Here is a 19570-nt window from a genome sequence, read left to right as displayed (position 1 = left end):
TGAAAAATTATATATTTTGCACATAGGAGTTATTGCAGGAACGACGATATAGTCTTGGCTGTCTACACGAGAAATCCGATTTGAAATTTCAGCGAGTCGAAATGGAATTTATGTTAGTCAAAAGCTGTGTTAGTCAGGTTTTCTGTAGGTACTTTTGTTTTCTCATTCTTTCGTTTCAATATCTTCGTCCTTTACCCTTACCATACAAATAGAGAATCTCTATACAACCAGTCGCTTGAACCAGGAACAAACTTAGAGAAAGAAAAATTATATCCCGAAAATAAAAGAACATCACGCCTTACAAGAAAGTGATCATCCTTTCAACTCGGATCGATAATGTACTGTACTTTCTGTTACATAATAGGGGTTTCGTATGTGACCGTTTACTCACTCTTGATGGAATGAGATTATGGAGGAGAGAAAATTAATTTCGGGAAAGTTTAAATTGAAGTTTATACGACTCAAGATAAAGATTTTTATAATAAGTGCATTTTTAGCGTATTATACGACATTAAATTAATTTAAATATGTTATTACTATAAATAAGATATTCTTTATTAATTATTTAACTGTAAAATAAATTTTTCTCAGAGCAAAAATAGAAAGTTGCTATTATTATGATATGTAAATGGGAAAATCCACTAAATATAATACAGTATACTTATGTAGACTATGTTTATGGTGTCAATAATACTGATGATGATGATGATGATGATGATGATGACATACGATTGATGGAAACATTCATATTGCTTAAGTATTAATTTAAAAGTGATACTTTTCTGCTGGTAAACTTCTGTACCCTTCTTATACAAGTCGAAGTGACTATTTCTGTCTCCTGGACTTTTTCCCAAGCCCTCTTGAGATTGCTCCCCAGGGAATTAGAAATCCTGTCCGGTACAGAAGTTACAGATCACGAACACACTACTTCTGCCTTGCTTGGAAAGAGGCGGTAGTTTCCCAGGGTATCTTGACAGTTCCCGCAGGATGTTACAGGCATACCGCCCCATCCTGTCCGGTCCAGACTATGTCACTGTTACAAACCATCTCCCCCTCCTGCCATCCTATCCGTCTGTTGTTAAGTTACTGGGCGCCATACACAGTAGCCGCCTGTGATTTAGGCTTCCTGTCATACAGACTGTCCCCCCTCCCCTCTTTCTACAATAGTCTCTCCCTACTTCATTCCAATCATCAGACATTTAACGAGGGACATCCCTATATAAGCCATGTTGCCGTATTGCACACAGTTATAAGTGCTTTTTAATCTTTGTACTTTTTTTCTTCCCGGTTACAACACTACAATTGGCTTTCATATGCCGAAATGTGTCCTCTGTTAATATTCCTATAAGGTAATCTGTGTAATTTGCATTAATCTGTACTTCATTACGATATGTCCCCTAACATCTCTCATTATCACCTCATCATAACTACAAGCGGGCCTTTGCAGGTTTAAAACTTCACGTCTGAGCGTCATTATATCTCGTGGGACAGTCGAAGTGACACAGAATACAAATTACATGACTGACTGAACCTCCCCTTGAGCATCTTTACTAAAAATTCTTTCTCCGGTGGTATATGATGGGTCATAAAATCCGTGGGGAGTCCTCGGGAGTTGTAAAGGAGACATTATGGACACTGTAAACGCCCCGCTCTCTTCAAACTGCCCCCTTTTCTTCGTCTCGAAGTTGCTTCTGGGCACAGGTAGACCCAGCATGGGTCCAGTCGTCACCTGGTTTCATGAAAGATTCCCAGCACAGAAATGATTCTCGTTTGACATGTTTCTAAGCTAAGGTGAAGAGAATCCTATTGTATTTGAAACTATAAAGATGTCACTCTGATTTTTGGACTGTGTAATGTACATAGTCTTGGCTCTCTAGTACAAAAGCAACGAAATACATTTATCTTCAAAGAAAATGCTTGTGCACTTGAAATGTTGATTTCGCTACCTGACTTCTTGAGCGATTTATGATTCCCTGGGGACATCTTCCACGTCTACTAGGTCTTAGTATTCTGCACGTAACTGCTCCCAGAATTGTACCCCTATTATCTCCTTGTTCCGAACGTTCATGATTTGATACGCATTCCGATTTTGTAACAATGAAAACAACTTTGAACGCTTCTATGGTAGAGTAATAAAGTATAAATTATTGCTAAGTTCAGCTATTCTCTTTCATTATTGGAGTTCTTTTAGTAACTCGTATTGAGTTAAGTGTTGCAATAAGTAACAATAAACGTGTCAACTTGCTACTAATAAGTATTCTCGTGTTGTAAACTGTTGACATTAAGACCGATACTCAGTTTGGATTTAATACTTCGTTAAGATATTTGTCTTTGGTGTAAAACAGATGTTGGACATAATTTGGTGAAAGCAAATATACTCCTCTCTTAGAATTCCCTTCAAATTTATTTATGATTAGCAATTAATATATATTATCTTATTTTTTCCACCTGTTATTAAATGTATAAAAATTAGTTAAATTTAAATATATTTATTTGGAAATACTAAGAATAGTTTCCTAGCTATAGCTGTCACATTTAATCAGTTGGCTGTATTATCATATCATCATTTCATTACGTGTATATAGATGGTAGTAAGAATAAGTGTGTTGTAATGATATGTGAAAGTGATAACATTACTCTAGTCAAAATTGGCAACTCTGATCGTGGTTCAACATAACAGAATTAAAACCATATAACAGAAATTAATTCTGCCCAAAGGTAGGTCTTCCACTGAAAGCTTATTAAAATTAGGAAAGAACAAACGTATGGATACTTACATTTATTATAGCGAGGTTCAATACAAGGTACTTAAACCATAAAACTTTATTACAGCTACTGTTTTTTTTAATTAAAGTAAACTGTGAGATTACCCTACTTCCATAGACTATTCGTATACCTTATAATATTTATTATTTAGCCTATTTATTCTGGTGGAGTGGAATTTGTAGAAACGAACTCAGGGACAGTTTAGATCAGAAGTGACAAACTTGTAGAGTTTACATAAAGCTGCCATATTTGGAAATACTGTTTCATCTCAATGCCGTGTATAATTCTAAAAAGAGCGGTTTGTTTTTTTTTTTTAATCAGGCATTGTTTTTATTCCATTCCGTTTTCGCTTTTGAGGAAACCAACAAGTTAAAATATTTCATTACTGCCTGCTGATCGTCAGCATGATAGAAGGCCATATCTTAACAAGATAAACCATAATACACAGAAGCCGAACCAAGGATATAAATTTTCACTTTGTTGTCTGAAATCGAACCCAGATACTCTGGATTCGTGGCTTGTCATTACGACACGAATACTTCTTTTAGTAATAAACGAAATTCTTCACACCCATGGTGAGTGTACGTAGTCTATTACAATATCAGACATCGGCCTAGTTGTGGGAAGAGGATAAAATGGGGTTAGTTTGGGGCATTACAAAAAGGAAACATAGAGGATTGCGGGGCGGGCGAAATGAAATCGATAGTTCTGCTGCGATGCGGCAATTCCCTTATGATGATTTGCGTCTGCTGCTTCAGGTTTTTATCTGCGGAGAAATAACGTGAAAACCTGATTCCTCTCCAGATCTAAGGGAGGAATAACACAAAAAATCTCAATTTTATAACGCTCTGACGTGAAATATTTTATTGACTCTAGTCTTTATAACCTCATCACCATGGAAACTTCAAGTTGCTGTATACACCTACATTCTCAGAAATGAAAACTAAAGAGAAGGAGATAAGATTTCATTACACTATCCAATTAAAGGCGCTTTTTTACAATTAATTAAAAAAATATGCTGTTGGAATATATCATATTAAACATTAAGTAAAATGCCAGACTCTGTGGTGATTAAAGTAATTATTTGTGTAAGTTAATAGCAATATATTTCTTGTTCTATTTTAGTTTTACTAACTAATGATTCATTTCTTGTATGAACGTGAGCGGAATATATTTATAGGAAAAACTTTTTTTACAGGGTCGATATTAATGTCATCTTTCCTGTTTATAAAAGCAATTGATACAGTTTATATTTTCAGCTATTCAGTAAATTGCAATTTGATTATAAAAGGATCAGAATTTTCATCATCTTGTTCGGGACATATTTTATTTTCGTATCGCGAGTTTGCACCAAAACAGAAAAGGTATCACATACACACACACACCACACCTGTGGAGTAACGTTTAGTGCGTGTGGCCGCGAAACCAGGTGGCCTGGGTTCGATTCCCGGTCGGGGCAAGTTACCTGGTTGAGGTTTTTTCCGGAGTTTTCCCTCAACCCAATATGAGCAAATGCTGGGTAACTTTCGGTGCTGGACCCCGGACTTATTTCACCGGCATTATCACCTTCATCTCATTCAGACGCTAAATAACCTAAGATGTTGATAAAGCGTCGTAAAATAACCTACTAAAAATATATAAAGACATTGCCTGTTTATAGTCTCTTCCGTGTCTCAAAATTATTGATCTAAAAGCCTTCTATTGGATCTTCAAATCTGTTCCCTTCATCGAGAATTGGCAGTCTAGAATAATACGGTCATTATATTGAGAAATCTGAGAAAATATGTTTTACATGACTAAGTCAACTCCTCAATCACCCCTTTCCCACCCTCCACTTCTGTAATATCCTGTCGTATTATGTATAGACTATCCGCATCACAAATGAGGCGGAGAAGTTGCCGATATGATAAGGCGTTCTACTTTTGTTTTAATAGGCCTATACAAGATAAAACAGTATAACATTTAAGCTCGATAAATCTAGACCATAAAAGGCGTCAATTAATCTTAATAAATGGTTTTCTTTTAATGGCAGTCTGATTAATGTAGCATTTTATTCATCTCGTTTCTTAATTAATATCTATTTTAATGCTGAATCTTACGGTGATTATTCCCGATGTCAGTTTAGACTAGATGCTAGGCTGTAGGAACATCTTTATTACGACTTTAGACATAAAACAACGTTATCTTTGATCGTAAAGTTTGTCTAGTTTTCTTCATAGGCTTTGTTGTTGTTACAGCAACTTTAAAGGTCTCATCTTGTATTTTTGATTACCCATAAATTAAAGCTTAAATCATTGTTTAGGAGATTATATCAAAGTAAGCTACGCATTCCAAAATCATATTTATGATTACCGGTGTTGGGTATTAATAAAATGTTGAAGAACATAAAGCTATTTTACATCTACTTGCTAACATAGGGGTGCGCGGAAGCGTCGTGGGTTCGATTCCCGACGGGGTTACAGAATTACATTCTCCACTAATCCTTCTGGCGCACTTTGGGCCCGGGGGTATTCAGCGTGTAACAGAAACAAGTTCCAGTGGCATTCCCTTGGGGGTAAAGGCGACAGGCACGTAGAACTGACATCCCTACTACCATTAATATCGATTGTCTGTAACAATGAGAACCTTATCCTCACTATCCGATATTGGAATTGATTTTATATTTTTACTTTATTACTATAAGAATTGTTGAACTTATTTAAACAGTTTCTGTACGAACGAAATAGATTTAAAGGATTTTCTGAAAATATCTATATCTGTTATTTGTTTAATTTTCTGTACTATTTTATTTCAATTAATGCGAAAGCTGGAAGAGTATCAAATTCCTCACTTTGATTGGTCACACGTTCTTTTTCTGTAATTGGAATGGATTTTTGACATATGTATTGTGAAACAATCATCACAGTTTATCGTTGTGGTGAAAGTATTACAGCATGAGAAGTAATCACATGACGTATATTCTGGTTTAAATTCTGAGAAAATAAAGCGGTCATACTTCTCACTACATTCATTCCTAATCGGCCTATGTTGAAACGTTTACTTAGAATATAACCAAATACGAAATCAAGTTTAGCTTTGTTCTCACTCTAGTCGAGATATCTGCCAGACTAGCATATTATATTCTTTAATTTTAGTAAAATCGCTTAGAAACTTTGTTCTTGCATACTGTATATTTTATTACTAGTTCTCAAATGTTTAACTATAGTTTAGAGCTGTATAAAAATCATAAGAAGTTTAAGCTATACCATCTACAAATAGTGATACAATTTCAGTAGTCTGAAAAGATTTAATTCACGAATGCTACATGAGAATTTTATATGAAATGATATATGTCTACTGGCCAAGTCTTAGTTTTATCGTCTGATAATTTCTTGTCAAAGAGAACCTGGAGCAGTTCCGGGTTTCTTGTATAAGAATTAAGGTGAAACTATAGGTTCCTCTAAGTAATCCGGTTTCAGCCTTCATATGGATTCAAGTATTGCTTCTATATCGTCATGTATTGCTAGACTCTGTAGTTTAAAACGGACATCAAATAATAAATTACAGGTTACTTCATGTGTAATTAACATTTGAAGACATGTTTTTCATGCTTACGTTTTTGCACAGTAATATCCTTATTGTAAGACTATATACCATCTTGGGGAGCTACGATATTTAGCGAGATCCGGTTACGAATGCCAGCTATAACGGCTGGAGGTATCATAGTGCTAACCACACAATACCTCCATTCTGGTTGGGTGATCGTCCACCTATGCTTCGACATGTGGGCGTGAGGCCAGCAGCCGGCTGGTCGGTCTAGGCCCTTCACGGGCTGTAGCGCCACGGATTATTATTATTATTATTATTATTATTATTATTATTATTATTCAGACTATATACCATGCATCAAAATGTAGATAAACGTTTAGACTATTGTCAATTATGACGATTTATATTTAAAAAATGGAAGAAAATTACTTGACTTTGTTGGCAAAAAAATGAATATGCATTGCAATGATTCCATTATACCTACGTTAATGAGGTTTTCAACACGTAAAAATCAAATTATATGACAATTTCCATCATTTCCTTTTAACGACTGTATGTAAAAATAATAGTTAATTTAGTAGGACTGCATACGTTTGAAATATTATAATCGCCTTATAAATATGTAATTAAAGCGAATCATGTTGCGTGTGATAATAGATTGTGTGTAACATGAAACTATTTGTACTGAAAGTTATATTGGAATATAAGCTTCATCGACCTTTTACAGCCTTTGTAGGTTTCGTAAAAATCAGTGTTAGCACAAAATGAGAACCAAGTAATATTTGCAACTGAAAACGGTCTGATAAATACATTGTTATTGATCAGACTTCGAGTTACTTGAATAGAAATATATCGGAATTATCGAGCACTCATTCATTCAGCTATTGTTTTGTTTGTATGTATTAGTAAGACGGAGAAGGACGGAGTATTGTCACGTTACGTATGATCGTTTCCGTTGAGTAGTTCCGATGGATGTGTTGGCATGCCAACGAGTTGCAGGTAACAACTGACTGATGAGTTACAGCTACTTGAAACGTTGCCATGGGGATGATATAGAAGCGTGGGAAACGAGAGACTCTTTATACCGAAGATCCAGAAAAAGGAAATTAATTTTAATTAAGTTGCACTGGTAATAAAAATATAACAAAAATGAAGATGGGTAAAGAAAAAAGAAGTTCAGTCTAAAAAAACTTTAACATAGAATATTGTGCTGCTGTTGTTCAGTACACGCTGTTCCATAAACGTTGACCCAATCTTTGAGTAGTTTTTAGCGTATGCTGTCGATAGATGTTGTTCTTTAAAGACAGCAGTTTTCTCACAATAAAAAAATAAATAACGTATCATGAATATTTATTACATTGATCTTTCATGCAGCAACCTTGCTTTTAGCTTTTGTTGGACTCAGAGAAAAAATTGTAGACCTGTAAAAGAAAATAAAAAAACCAGGGCAGCATACAGTTTATTTAAATTTTAGTCATGTTTAGGAATTGTAACAATTTCATTAATATCTGGTGGAAAACAAATTCGGTCCTTAATCAGTGCTAGAAGTAAAAAACGTTTACAAAACTCGGGTTTAAGAAGCAGTTTTCGAATGTATTTAATGCTTTGATTAGTGTCGTTGAATCCTGTACATTTATCTGTGAATACGTTTTGACTGTCGAAGACCAAAATAGCAATTAAATTAAATTACTGTAATGGAGTGACATAAAGTAATCGAGCGAAATTGATAATTTATCAGTACAAGATACCAGACATAAACATTGTATTTGTGGTGGATAGAACAATTATAGGCAGGTTTCTTAAAAGTACTTAAACTTCCATTTCTATTCTCAATTCACATTTGCTTTGTATCGATTTATCGAATCCTAACTGTGAATTAGTAACTTAACTGACAGTTTCTTAGTAGAAGAAAACTATTTTAACTTCAAGTAGATTCTGTGAGATTTTTATTGGTTAAAGAGATATTCTTCGACTATTTCTGTTACCCCAATCAATTTAATTCTTCAGTTGCAGTATTGTTACCAGTTTTTTCTTTCATAATTTATGCAGTGTACCTATAAATTACACAAAAAATGGCTGTCCAGTCAACTGACGGTTTCAGACATAATCCTGGTTTCGAATTCAGACAGATTGTTAGATTTCATGACCAAAAAGGCAGTGGAACGAATTCTTTGAGAGCTTCTTTCTCCTTAACATTATGTTTTGCGAACAGCATCTCCAAGCTGGTTTTCTTAGATTAATTAAGTTTTTCCAACGACTTTACTGTATATAATTGCTTCACTGCCGTTATACCTTCAACTCTCAGTATATAAAATATAATCTATATACTTCAAGAATGAATACAACACTGAGCACGTTGTGTACATGTTTATGAGACACCCAGTGTTATTAATATAGTGTCTTTAGTGATGAAAATAGCCGATTGTGATCTTGTAGTTCTACTACAATTATTACCGTGTTTAATGGATGAAATTTAGAAGTAAGGACCTCTTAAAATATCTGAGTATCTCCCCTCCCGCGCCTATTTGCTCCAGGCACAGTTTTAGTAGCTGTCTTGTGCTGGTTGTCCAAAGTTGTTTGACCGGAATGTTTATAGGACTTAGAGACTAAGCGTCTCCCAGATCCGTCCCTGGAGCTAAATCCAGTCTACGCCCGGAAATCGAGGTAAAACCATGTGACCATTTTTTACCATAATAAAATTAAAAAGAATTAAGATACCGTCGAAGACCCTCGTTTTATATTTAAAAGCAAGAAAAAATTGAATGTAGATGAAACCGGTTGTGAAATCCATGAAGCATGACCAATTTTAAAAATAATGTCACGTCCATACATAGATTTCAACATTACGTCTAGCTTTTTCGATGTTAGTATGTCTCATACATACAGTCCTATCCTCTCTGATGTTTGTATGAAGTGGATTAAAGTTGTAACCGTAATGGTTTGGCTCTGCTTCTTGCACAACATAGAATAAGATTTAGTTCTACGAATTCGTTGTAAATCTGTTATTTCTCTGTATGAAGCTTCAATGCCTGTCAGTTGTTTTCCGAACGTTCTTTTAGTTCTTTGTTGTGGCGTCCAGAAGGCGGTAGTGTAGCTTTTCAGTGTCACTCTACAGTCATCATTCATAAATCTTGAGCGCTGTAATGAATGGTTAGAAACCGTTGTGGGAGCGAACAGGGACTGGGAAAAATGCTCATTAGGATGGTATTTAATTTACTGTCTGAAATTACGCTATGTACATGTTCTTTTTCTGTAAAAGCTTCCCTTGTAAACTAGAGTTACATAACTTATCTACGTATTATTTAAATCTACTCTTTGTTCCTTTAGTTGTAAAATATTTACGACTTTTTTTTTTTTTGCCCTCAACTGTTACATGTATAATTTTAGAGGCGAATTTTCAATACCTGTTCTTAAGAATAGACAGAATCGTGTTCAGTTCATGTAGGTTCGTTTCAAGTATAAGAAAAGAAGGAAATTTGGCTGTTTGTTATAAAATTTGTTCACGGTTTTTCCTTCTTTCTTCTTCACTGTATATGTGTATATTTTTCAGTTATGTCAATATTTGTCGGTTTTGGACGATTTTCCAATGCTTAGAGACAAGGACAAACATCCTGGATTCTTAGTCTGTGTGAGGAGCCATATCTGAAGTTGAGGCACCCACAATACTGAATTCATTACTCCGACGATAGGTTTATAGGCGAGAATAATACTTAACAGAACTTAGAGAAACAACCATTAAATTTTCTCTGTAAATCTAAAACACTGGTTTTTCAGCTTCATTTCCGTTTCAAAGAAATTCATGCTAGGGATTTTTACCGTCCATAAAAACCCATTGCCTCCTATCGGGTCTGAAACAGCAAGTTTCTAATGCGATAAATACGGTAACCAGTACATCACCGAGAACGGCTTATCTATCAAGAATTCACAAGACATTCAACCTATATCCCAGTAATTAAGAGAGAAAATATGCGTGTATTCAGATTCTCCATGTTTAAGTTTTCTAAAATACTTCGATAAATTATTAATATAAATTAATTATGAACATTTACTAATTAACGTATTAACTTTAACTAATGATGAAATCAAATTCAATGAAAAACAGGAATCCTCCGAGAATATCTGCCCCCATTGATAATTTATTCACAAAATATTTCCGGAGATCTCGCACAAAATGGAGTTTAATTTTGTAATCAGCTGATAGAATTGTCGATCATGATCTATAGGGTACCCATATGTATTAAGTCTCTGACATTGGCGAATTATTTTTATGAATTCAATATGCAGGTGTTTCATATAATATAAAGGATTGTGTTGTTATATTATTTTATCCAAAGTAACGTTGCGCTTTTATGTTTTGCGTAGCTATTGTGTCTTAATTCTACATTGGAATTCATTCCGAAGAACATTATGCAAATAAAATAATTTCATATTCTCTTAAAAGGAAGTTAAAAAGAATAATAATAATCTAGTTTATATTCTGTATGTATTCGGAATTGTAATCTGGCGATTCTCTTTTGTTTTCAGGGGACATTCTCGTTGATCGTGGAAGCTTTGCATGATAACAACAATGCAACATCACGATCCGGCGGTAAGTTGTACTTCATTTTTTAACCTCCCCACTCCTTTCTTCCCTGTCTATCTCTGTCTTTCTCCTCACTACCACCCTCGCATCTCTCTCCTCTTCTCTCGCTCTCCTCTTCATTTGTTTTTATTGTTTTAAGATTTTTTTGTTAAAGGCTCACGTTCTTCATGGCGGTCGAGTGGCTGCAACCTGGGAGCAATACAACCAAGCTCTTTCGGTATTCAGTATTCACTACCATGGAAACGCGTTCTCAAAACAAAAGCTAGCTATCCTCATGAATGTGTTTTTTTTTTGTTTTGATTTTTTATCAGCGTTGTCTCTGTTGTATAGAAATTCCCTGTCATCATGCATAGTTATGGTAGACATGTAATATGTTCTGGAATTAAAAAAATGAAATAGTCTATATAACATTTTACTTGGCTTTATCTTTAAGCAGAAAAGTATAAAGTAGAACCACGAATGTAATCTTTTTATCTATAAATTACTACGTCATGTTTAAAATAACTAATAAGCATGTTAAAATGTGAGGATTATCAACATAGCATATTACCACAGTCTAGTATATACAGTCACGAAGCTTGAGTTGTGAGGGTGCTAGGAACAATAGACTGTGCCGATACTATTTCGCATTGTCTGTAATGAGGCGATATTAGCGATCCTAGTGGTTAGCAACTATCTATGGATGCATGTTTACTACGTATTGAGCTTCGTAACTGTATATAGGCCTACTAGACTGTGATATTATTATATGGTCTGTATCTGTCTTCAGTTCAAAATAGAGCTGTCCCACACCCAAAAATAAAATGGATAATAATTCCAATCTTTCAGATGAAGCAGACTTAATGGAAAAGAGATTTAGGTAGTGGATAATAAATATCGTATTTTTCTCCTCAATATATATTTACACAGTAATGTCTCCTTTTATCTCTTTCTTAAACGGCTGACTTAATATCATTTCTTGCTAAAATGTTCTATGCTTTTGAACATGTTTCATGTGTATTTCTGTACGTAAGAAATATTGTTCTAAACTGAACATTTTGTAACATCCACTTAGATATGTCTGTGGAATGGTCACTCCTTCTGCTGTTGCTGCAAGGAAATCTTAAAAACTTGTTTTGACTTTGAAATGCCTTTGTCTAAATTTTTGAAAGAAAGAATTCTCCTTAGATAAAGTCTAGTTATGTGCCTGCGTCTTTTGTACGTCTAGATTTACACTAACATTTTTTTTTCGAGTATTTTCCTGTTAAAATTTTCCTTCATTAGACTTCAAAAACATCACTGCTCTTGCTAGTTTAGCCCCGTTTTTGGTCGTAGGTATTTCATTCCCTGTACACACGAAGGACTTTGTCTATCTAATGATTGAAACTTTTATATTAACATAGCTGGCATTTGTTATGAATAATTGTGGATGCCTTCGGACTTAAATTTCTAATAGACACGCCGTTCTTGAAAAATAAATTCCCACCAAATGCTAGTTGGCTGAACAGTTTCACATTTCTAAGCATCAAAGATCAATCTGTCGTAGTAAGAAATTGGAAAGGTTTTTCGTGTTATACAATGTTTAAAGGAAACTGCCGATGCAATATTTTTAAAAGGATCAAGCACTAGATAGAACATAAGGGTGACAGCTGTTGACATTTTCCCTTGTCCTTTTATTTCTCTCTCTCTATTTTTTAAGAGGGTTGGTTTGGATTTCATCTCGGCTTGACAGGGAAGATCCGTCTTCCGGTGAGAGGAGGGAATGTCTCCAGAGCACCATGAAAACAAGGGTGGTCATGCCACTTCATGCCGTCTCGGACCACTTACTACGTATGCATTTATCTTGCGAGTTGTTTCCGATTTGTAACATGTCTCTTCAAAGCGGTTGAATAGAGTTCCCACACTCGAAACAATTTCCTATTTCTCACGTAATCATTATCGGACACGCCTGACTTTTATTTCAAGTGTACCCGTTTCATTCTTTCAACAGAAATACCTTTCTACATTGCTCTGCTGGAATCCGAAATAGAGTTCTCATAAGAATTTTAGTTAATCTTGGTCATTATTGTACGTTCTAATACACCACACCTTGTTAAATTGCCACAGTTTCTGCGGACCATGTTTGCAACATGTTCTAGCGCTGCGTGAAGCCGCGATCATGGGTTCGATCCTGGATGAGTATGGATGTTTGTCCTTTGTTAATGTAATTGCCTATGTGGTCTTTGTTATTATACTTACCTGCTTGTTTGGCATTGTTACTATAGGTCGAAAGTAACCATATATAGGACGAGAAAATATGCAAAAACAAATTCCTCATTCCCAGTTTACTTTTTTTTTCCCTCTAGATTTTAATGTTTTATGTCGTAATATGTCCATTAAGATATTGAAACTAATCGAAATAATTCCTGATTTTGGAGTCAGGAATAATTAAGGATTAGCTTGCAGCTATTACTGTACAGTTATCGAAGCTGACCAGGTTTTTTCTTTATTTACAGTGCGAAAAGCAAAAGTATTTTGAGTGGAATTAGCTCTTTCAGTAAAGCAGTAGACTAAGGACTAGAGGAGCCTGGGTTCAGTCTCAGATAGAAGCGAAGTTTCGCCGTAATTCAAAAATGACTTCAGTTCAATCTGTCAGCCTTTCATGAAAAAAAAAAGTAGCAGTCCCTTCTAGGTTGTGGTTTATGCCATCTCTTCTCGAACAGAGATGTAGAGTTTGAAACTTACCGTATTGTCTTTTGTATTTTTTAATGGTATTTTACGTTTACTTGTGTACATAGGGGATATCCAATTCTTTTTAACTAAAATGTCATCATCTTACCTCTGAATTACTTTATTATATCGATGAAATATATTTTTGGTATCTTCCCCGAGTCTGTATTCAAACCAAGGACTTAATGATTGAGGTTCAATGCCTCTCTCATTGTCTGCCGCTTCGGAAGCAGTCCCCCTAAGGGCTGGGAGTAGAGTAGCTCCCATATAGAAACAGGTGATGAAGTTTGAGCCTATTATGAAGGAAATCTGGTTCCACTGGAAAGGATGTGCTGTGATCACACATCCGGGAGAAAAGGAGAGAGAGAGAAAAAAGTTATATATACCTTCCTATCGTATACCTGAGTCTTCCTTTGCATAATACAGTGCTGCCCCTCTAGTCTGCTTTAAGGAACCACTTTGCTATGAACATTCGAATTTCGAACAACGTAAAGTGCGGAAGTTTCCTTCTTCCTTTCTTACTACCAAACACCTGGTAAATGCAATACGTCATTTTGATTTCTTAAAAAAATGTTATATGTATATATATATATATAAAGAACGAAAGAAATACGAGGATTAAGAAGGGGGTATCAAATTCATTTACTGTTTTACGAGTTTTTTATAAATAGAATGTACGTTAATTTTTAGCTATAACATAAATTATACCTCTGATTGAGGTTCTGGCTGATATGTAGGGCCTATATCTATTATCAGGCAGTATATCTCACTTGACGATGTGTGTCAGAGGAAGAAGATGTTTGTATACATCTGTAGTCTGATTAGTGGAATATGTAGCTAATCGGTGATGTATGCATTTGAGGGGGAAAGGAACTGGTCACCCTACCCCGTTATCTCCTGGCCTAGTTGCCTAATGAGTGATGTCTTATCGGTGTTACTTACGAGGTTCAAACCTGTCTTTGGACAGTTGACTAAATAACAAGATAAATTATTTGGTTATTCGCTTACGAAATATTAGTTACGCAATAACAGTTATTTCTATTTTTTTAAGAACAGGTTGATCATAACAATATGTCTTGCATAGCTTGTGTTAATTGTATTGTAATAAGATTTCAAATAAGATGAGAAAAACACCCCTTCAGACATTCAAAGCAAACTTACTTTCATGGCAGTGTTAGGACATTTTCTTGAGGTACTACCATTACCTTTACCATCACTTATCTATCCATCCCCCTATCATCCCGCAACGATGCAATCTCAGGCTCGTGTGTTAGAATTAACATACCAGACGTTTACGTAATGTGAAAGCTGATTGAGAGATATTCCGAAAAGTGAAGGATTTTGTGCGTTTATGTGCTAAGCTTGCGAAGTTACATATGCCGCTAATGCATAGACTTAAAATTACAAAGGTACCTCTCCAACCTCATCAAACCGCAGTACAACCCACATATCCAAAATGTATCATAACCTTATATTTTCTTCAGAGAAAAAGTAATAGTAGGATACAAGGGGGCTGAATTTGCTTCCCTTTGCCACTATCCAGCCCCTAGAATATACCAGGTGAGGAAACCCTCCCCCTTGCCTCAATCTGGTAGGTAGCTAACCGTTTTCTGAAGAACATATACGAAAAAAGAGCGGGGAGTCTTGAATGAGTAGGTAATCAGTATCAACTGAAGTAGAAGGGGAGGATTTTTTTATAAAACTACCTTCCTGAAATATATGCAGTCAGAGGGTTATTGGAAACCAGGATGGTTTTTAAGGGTCATCTTTTTCTGGACGTTGTATAATCCTAATAGTATCCTCCCTGTACTCGGTATCCTTGGATGCGGTCAGCTACTTCTTTATCGTGCATGTCTGCGAGGGAAACACACCTCTCAACATGGGAACGAGAAAACATGAGAAATAATAAAACAATTTGACCCTTAAAAGAAACAGGTAGGAGCGTAGACAAAAAAAAGATACGAGAGAAAGAATTAGGTGGAGTTTTAATTTATCTCTGTTATGAGTGGTATATGTTTTCTTTAGGGAGTTATTAAGAACAGTCAACTGTCATTCATCCCAAGAAAACCTCAATCGTTTTGCACTTAAGTTGTCATGGAGATAATTTGTAGTCTGGTTCCATAACTACCGTTCCTTCTTCTGGTTTTATATAACATGTCAGAATTCGCGTAACATCTCTCGTAAAATAAAGTAGGTAACATTTTTTTATATTGACTACAGGGGAAAGTTAGAACAAAGAAGTAATATAGAAATAAACGAAGCAAAAATAAAATGCGAAGAATTCAGGCCATCCGTTTAAATTGGTCTATAATTGTTACACTGTTGCTTAATTTTGTGTTACGGTTCTTAGGAAAGTATTTATTGTTCGCGTTTCGAAGTTTATGATTGACTATTATGAATTCTTATATTTGAAAACGATTCCGACCGCAATTGTAGACTTGATCTTGTCTCGTATAATATTAATTATTACCTTGTTAAATATTTTTGTTATTGAGTGTTTCTCTCTCTCTCTACCTGGCGGTTAGTAGTCTATAACCATGGGATTTTTTATCCTTGGCAGTATTAATTATTTTAAAAACACAGAATTGTAGCAAGAAGTTTTGATGTTGCACACTGTTATTAGGTATAGATTTAATGCCATTTCTGAATCTAGATCGGTGAACTTAAATCATTGTTAGCACTTTGAGGTAATAGGTTACATTATATGCAGCTTTGCACGAGCCTATGGTTACATAGGCTTATATTAATAATTTATATTAAATTGAAGTTTGGTAAATTGTTGATATATCCAACAAACTGTTCAAGAATAAATTACCAAATCAAATTAAATTTGAATTTTGAGTTCATTTTATGTGTACTCCAATAAGTCATGTAATGATAATACGAAAATGTGAAGTCTTTATTGTTCAGTATTTGACTTATTTATTGAAGCAAAATATCAAAAGTTATTTTACTAATACATATTAGTGAACGTTTTCGCCCTTATTATGGGCATCATCAGACTAATAAGTAGATGTCCATGTAAAAGTAAGCAAGTCCATGTCAAACATATTGCAATAAACGAGTTTAAAAAGTTTAAAACACGCATAATTTCCAATAAATTTTACATATAACCTTATCAATCATTTTTAATTATTTTTTTAATTGATGGTTGTTTTAAACTTTTAAAACTTGTTTATTGCAATATATTCAACTTGGATTTACTTACTTTTACGTAGTTTTTGCAATAGTGAGAACAGTAATAATGATAATCTAATTCAAGGATTGTATCTTTAGTCTTATTCTGATAAGTATTTTCGTTAACACTAGATAAGTCAATATACAGCCCAAGTCTCTAGGTATATAGTCTGTTTAAAGACAATGCAAGATTAACATACAACAGGACCCTTGATTGGTTAGGTGTACTATGAATGGCAGTTGATTCTCAACTCCCATATTGGAAATCTAATCAAAATATTTTGGACATTTCCACGATAAAAATACGGGAAATTTTACAACTGTAGATAAAAAAAAAGTACATTGTGTGCACAGAATTCATAGTATAATATATTATTGAGTTTGCAGTAATACCAACTTGTACACTTCAAGATTACAAATAAGGCTATCGAAACATACGCTTTACTTTTTATGTAATTGGTAGGAAACAACACTTCTAATATATATTAACCTATTATCTTTGTAAGGTTTTAAACTTGATGAAACTAAATTCCATTCCTTAAAAGAACCCTCTTTTTTTTCCTTCGAAACATATTGTAAGTCTGGTAAGAGAACTCAAACATTTTTCCAAATGAAGCAGAGATTGGAAGTCTAAGTAGTTTTTATTGAAACATTACCATAACCGGCAGTGTCATGGGAAATTGAAGCTATTTTCTTGATATTTCCACCTTCAACTGTGATGCTATGATATACAAATAAACATAAAAACTAAAAATAATAAAACGACTTACGTAGGCTATATGTAGTATGCGTTCCTTTTTGCCCATAAGTCGTGTTTAAGGGGGAGTAAAAGAAGAAGAAAAAAACAAATGCCTATAGCTCCTAAAAGATATTTCAGAACTGGTTGCTGGGAGACCAGTGTATCGAGGTTTATGTGTCTTCTTCTCTTACAACACCTGTTTGCTGTACATAGACTCGACCATGGAAGAATTTATAGCTTCGTATATATATTTGTGTGTATATATATATATCGCACTACCACACACAAGTATACGAACGTTAATGGCGGAGGTCCTCCTAAAAAAAAGATAATTTTCATTCCATATTCTCCTTTCAATGAAAAGAAGTTTTCGATAAGTACTCTTCAAAAAAGTATGAAGTCATCTCTTTTAAGTTATTCAAAATAAGGGTCCTGTGATCAACAGCACAAAAGAGGATTAGCTAATAGAATAAACACATTTCAAAAGAGAGATGTATTTACGAATATGAGTTTGTATGTCTTGGAAGAATCTTTATATCGTATAAACAATCCATCTTCTCATCTATCTTACGAGGGTCATTAAGCTGTAGAAGCAAAGATATTTTTGACGGTATCAGCCTCTTGATGTCTTAAAATAAACATCCACATAATCATCTGCTTGAATTACTCCAGATTTCATAATTCTTCACCGAGAGATAGACTTTAAAATATTTATTTATTAGTCATAGTGTGTACGTGCCTCTAACGTGAAAATTGTGGACGACTTTGAATTCTGTTTTCTTATTACATTCTTAAAAGTCACTTGATGTTAGACATCATGTGCTTGCTTTGTTTGATAAGAAATGGGTTGCGTTCTGATGTATTCCTTACAAACCTAAAAAAATATTTGTACAGTCCTTTCTCTTCTTGTTAAAGTGTCTTAACTTCATTGCTTCAGAGTCATCATAACCTTATAAAAATGTAAAAATTTTCTCTTTTCTTGTCCTATTTTTCATTATTGTTCTCATTATTCGAAAAATGAATTTACATCTAGTTCTTTCTAAATTGGTTTTCTTATGTTGTGTTACACCAATAAGCAATTTGTTTGTTCTTACAGAATCCTAAATTACTCCTACCATTATCACACCAACAATAAATCCACCTTTACGTAGTAGTATCACAGTCTTAGTATATACAGTCATGAAGCTCAATACGTACGGAATATGCATCCATATGTTGTTGCTAACCACTAGGATCGCTACTATAGCCTCATCACAGACATTGCGAAATAGTACCGGCACAGCTATTGTTCCTAGTACCCTCAACAACTCAAGTTTCGTGACTGTATATAGTAGACTGTGGTCATGCCGCCACAATTACCACTATAATGATGATGATGATGATGATGATAATAATAATAATAATAATAATAATAATAATAATAATAATAATAATGCATTATTATTGTTATTAATTTTGGGAATTTCTCTCTTCCGTCCAAGGAAATGCAATTTCATTATTCATTCCTGAAGTTGCTTTTACTGAGTTTCCCGATTTTTTCCTCTTAAAAACTCCATAGTTCAGAGATTTTAAAAAATCACGATATTACACTAGCTATATAATCGAATATAGACTTTCAGTTGATACCACTTATTGAAATTGATGGGCCTGAATTTGATCGGAATTGGAATCCGATATGGCTTAGAGAATAGAGCGTCAGCACGTAGAGCTAAAACCCGGGTTCGAATCCCGGTGCCGGAGAGAATTTTTCTCCTCTTCACCGATCCTTCATATTTTTTTTTTAAATTTCTTTCCTATTAAATTATATCTAGTTCGGTAGGCCTATATAATATCTTTTTAAAGTCTTATGTATGCTTATTGATTTTAAAAATCTCTTTCCAAAAGACATACAAGCTTATAAGTACAAAATGTTTACATGCTTTTGCGAGAAAAAGAGCAGTCAAATATTTTTACTTCTGCAATTTTTTCTCTGAAGATTTTTTTGTGTTAAACACGATTAAGGTGCTGAATCTTCTTACTGTAACAACTATCCTTTTAGTTAGCGATGTGAAGGAAGTTTTATTATAATCCAGTGACGCTACGGAAGACAC

At 34.4% G+C, this 19570-nt stretch overlaps 1 protein-coding gene across 1 annotated transcript in view; it reads left to right on the top strand.

Moving 5' to 3' along the window:
- Positions 1-19570, top strand: part of Delta (neurogenic locus protein delta) — an 82986-nt gene that overhangs the window by 16793 nt on the left and 46623 nt on the right. Inside the window, exon 3 of the mRNA XM_069824010.1 lies at positions 10819-10882. Within this exon, the coding sequence (XP_069680111.1) occupies positions 10819-10882 (64 nt within the window). The remainder of the gene's footprint in view (positions 1-10818; positions 10883-19570) is intronic.

This window comes from Periplaneta americana, chromosome 4 (assembly GCF_040183065.1).
Source record: "Periplaneta americana isolate PAMFEO1 chromosome 4, P.americana_PAMFEO1_priV1, whole genome shotgun sequence".
Classification (NCBI taxonomy): domain Eukaryota; kingdom Metazoa; phylum Arthropoda; class Insecta; order Blattodea; family Blattidae; genus Periplaneta; species Periplaneta americana.
The sequence above is the reverse complement of the archived record's forward strand: the minus strand, read 5'-3'. Positions and strand labels throughout refer to the sequence as shown.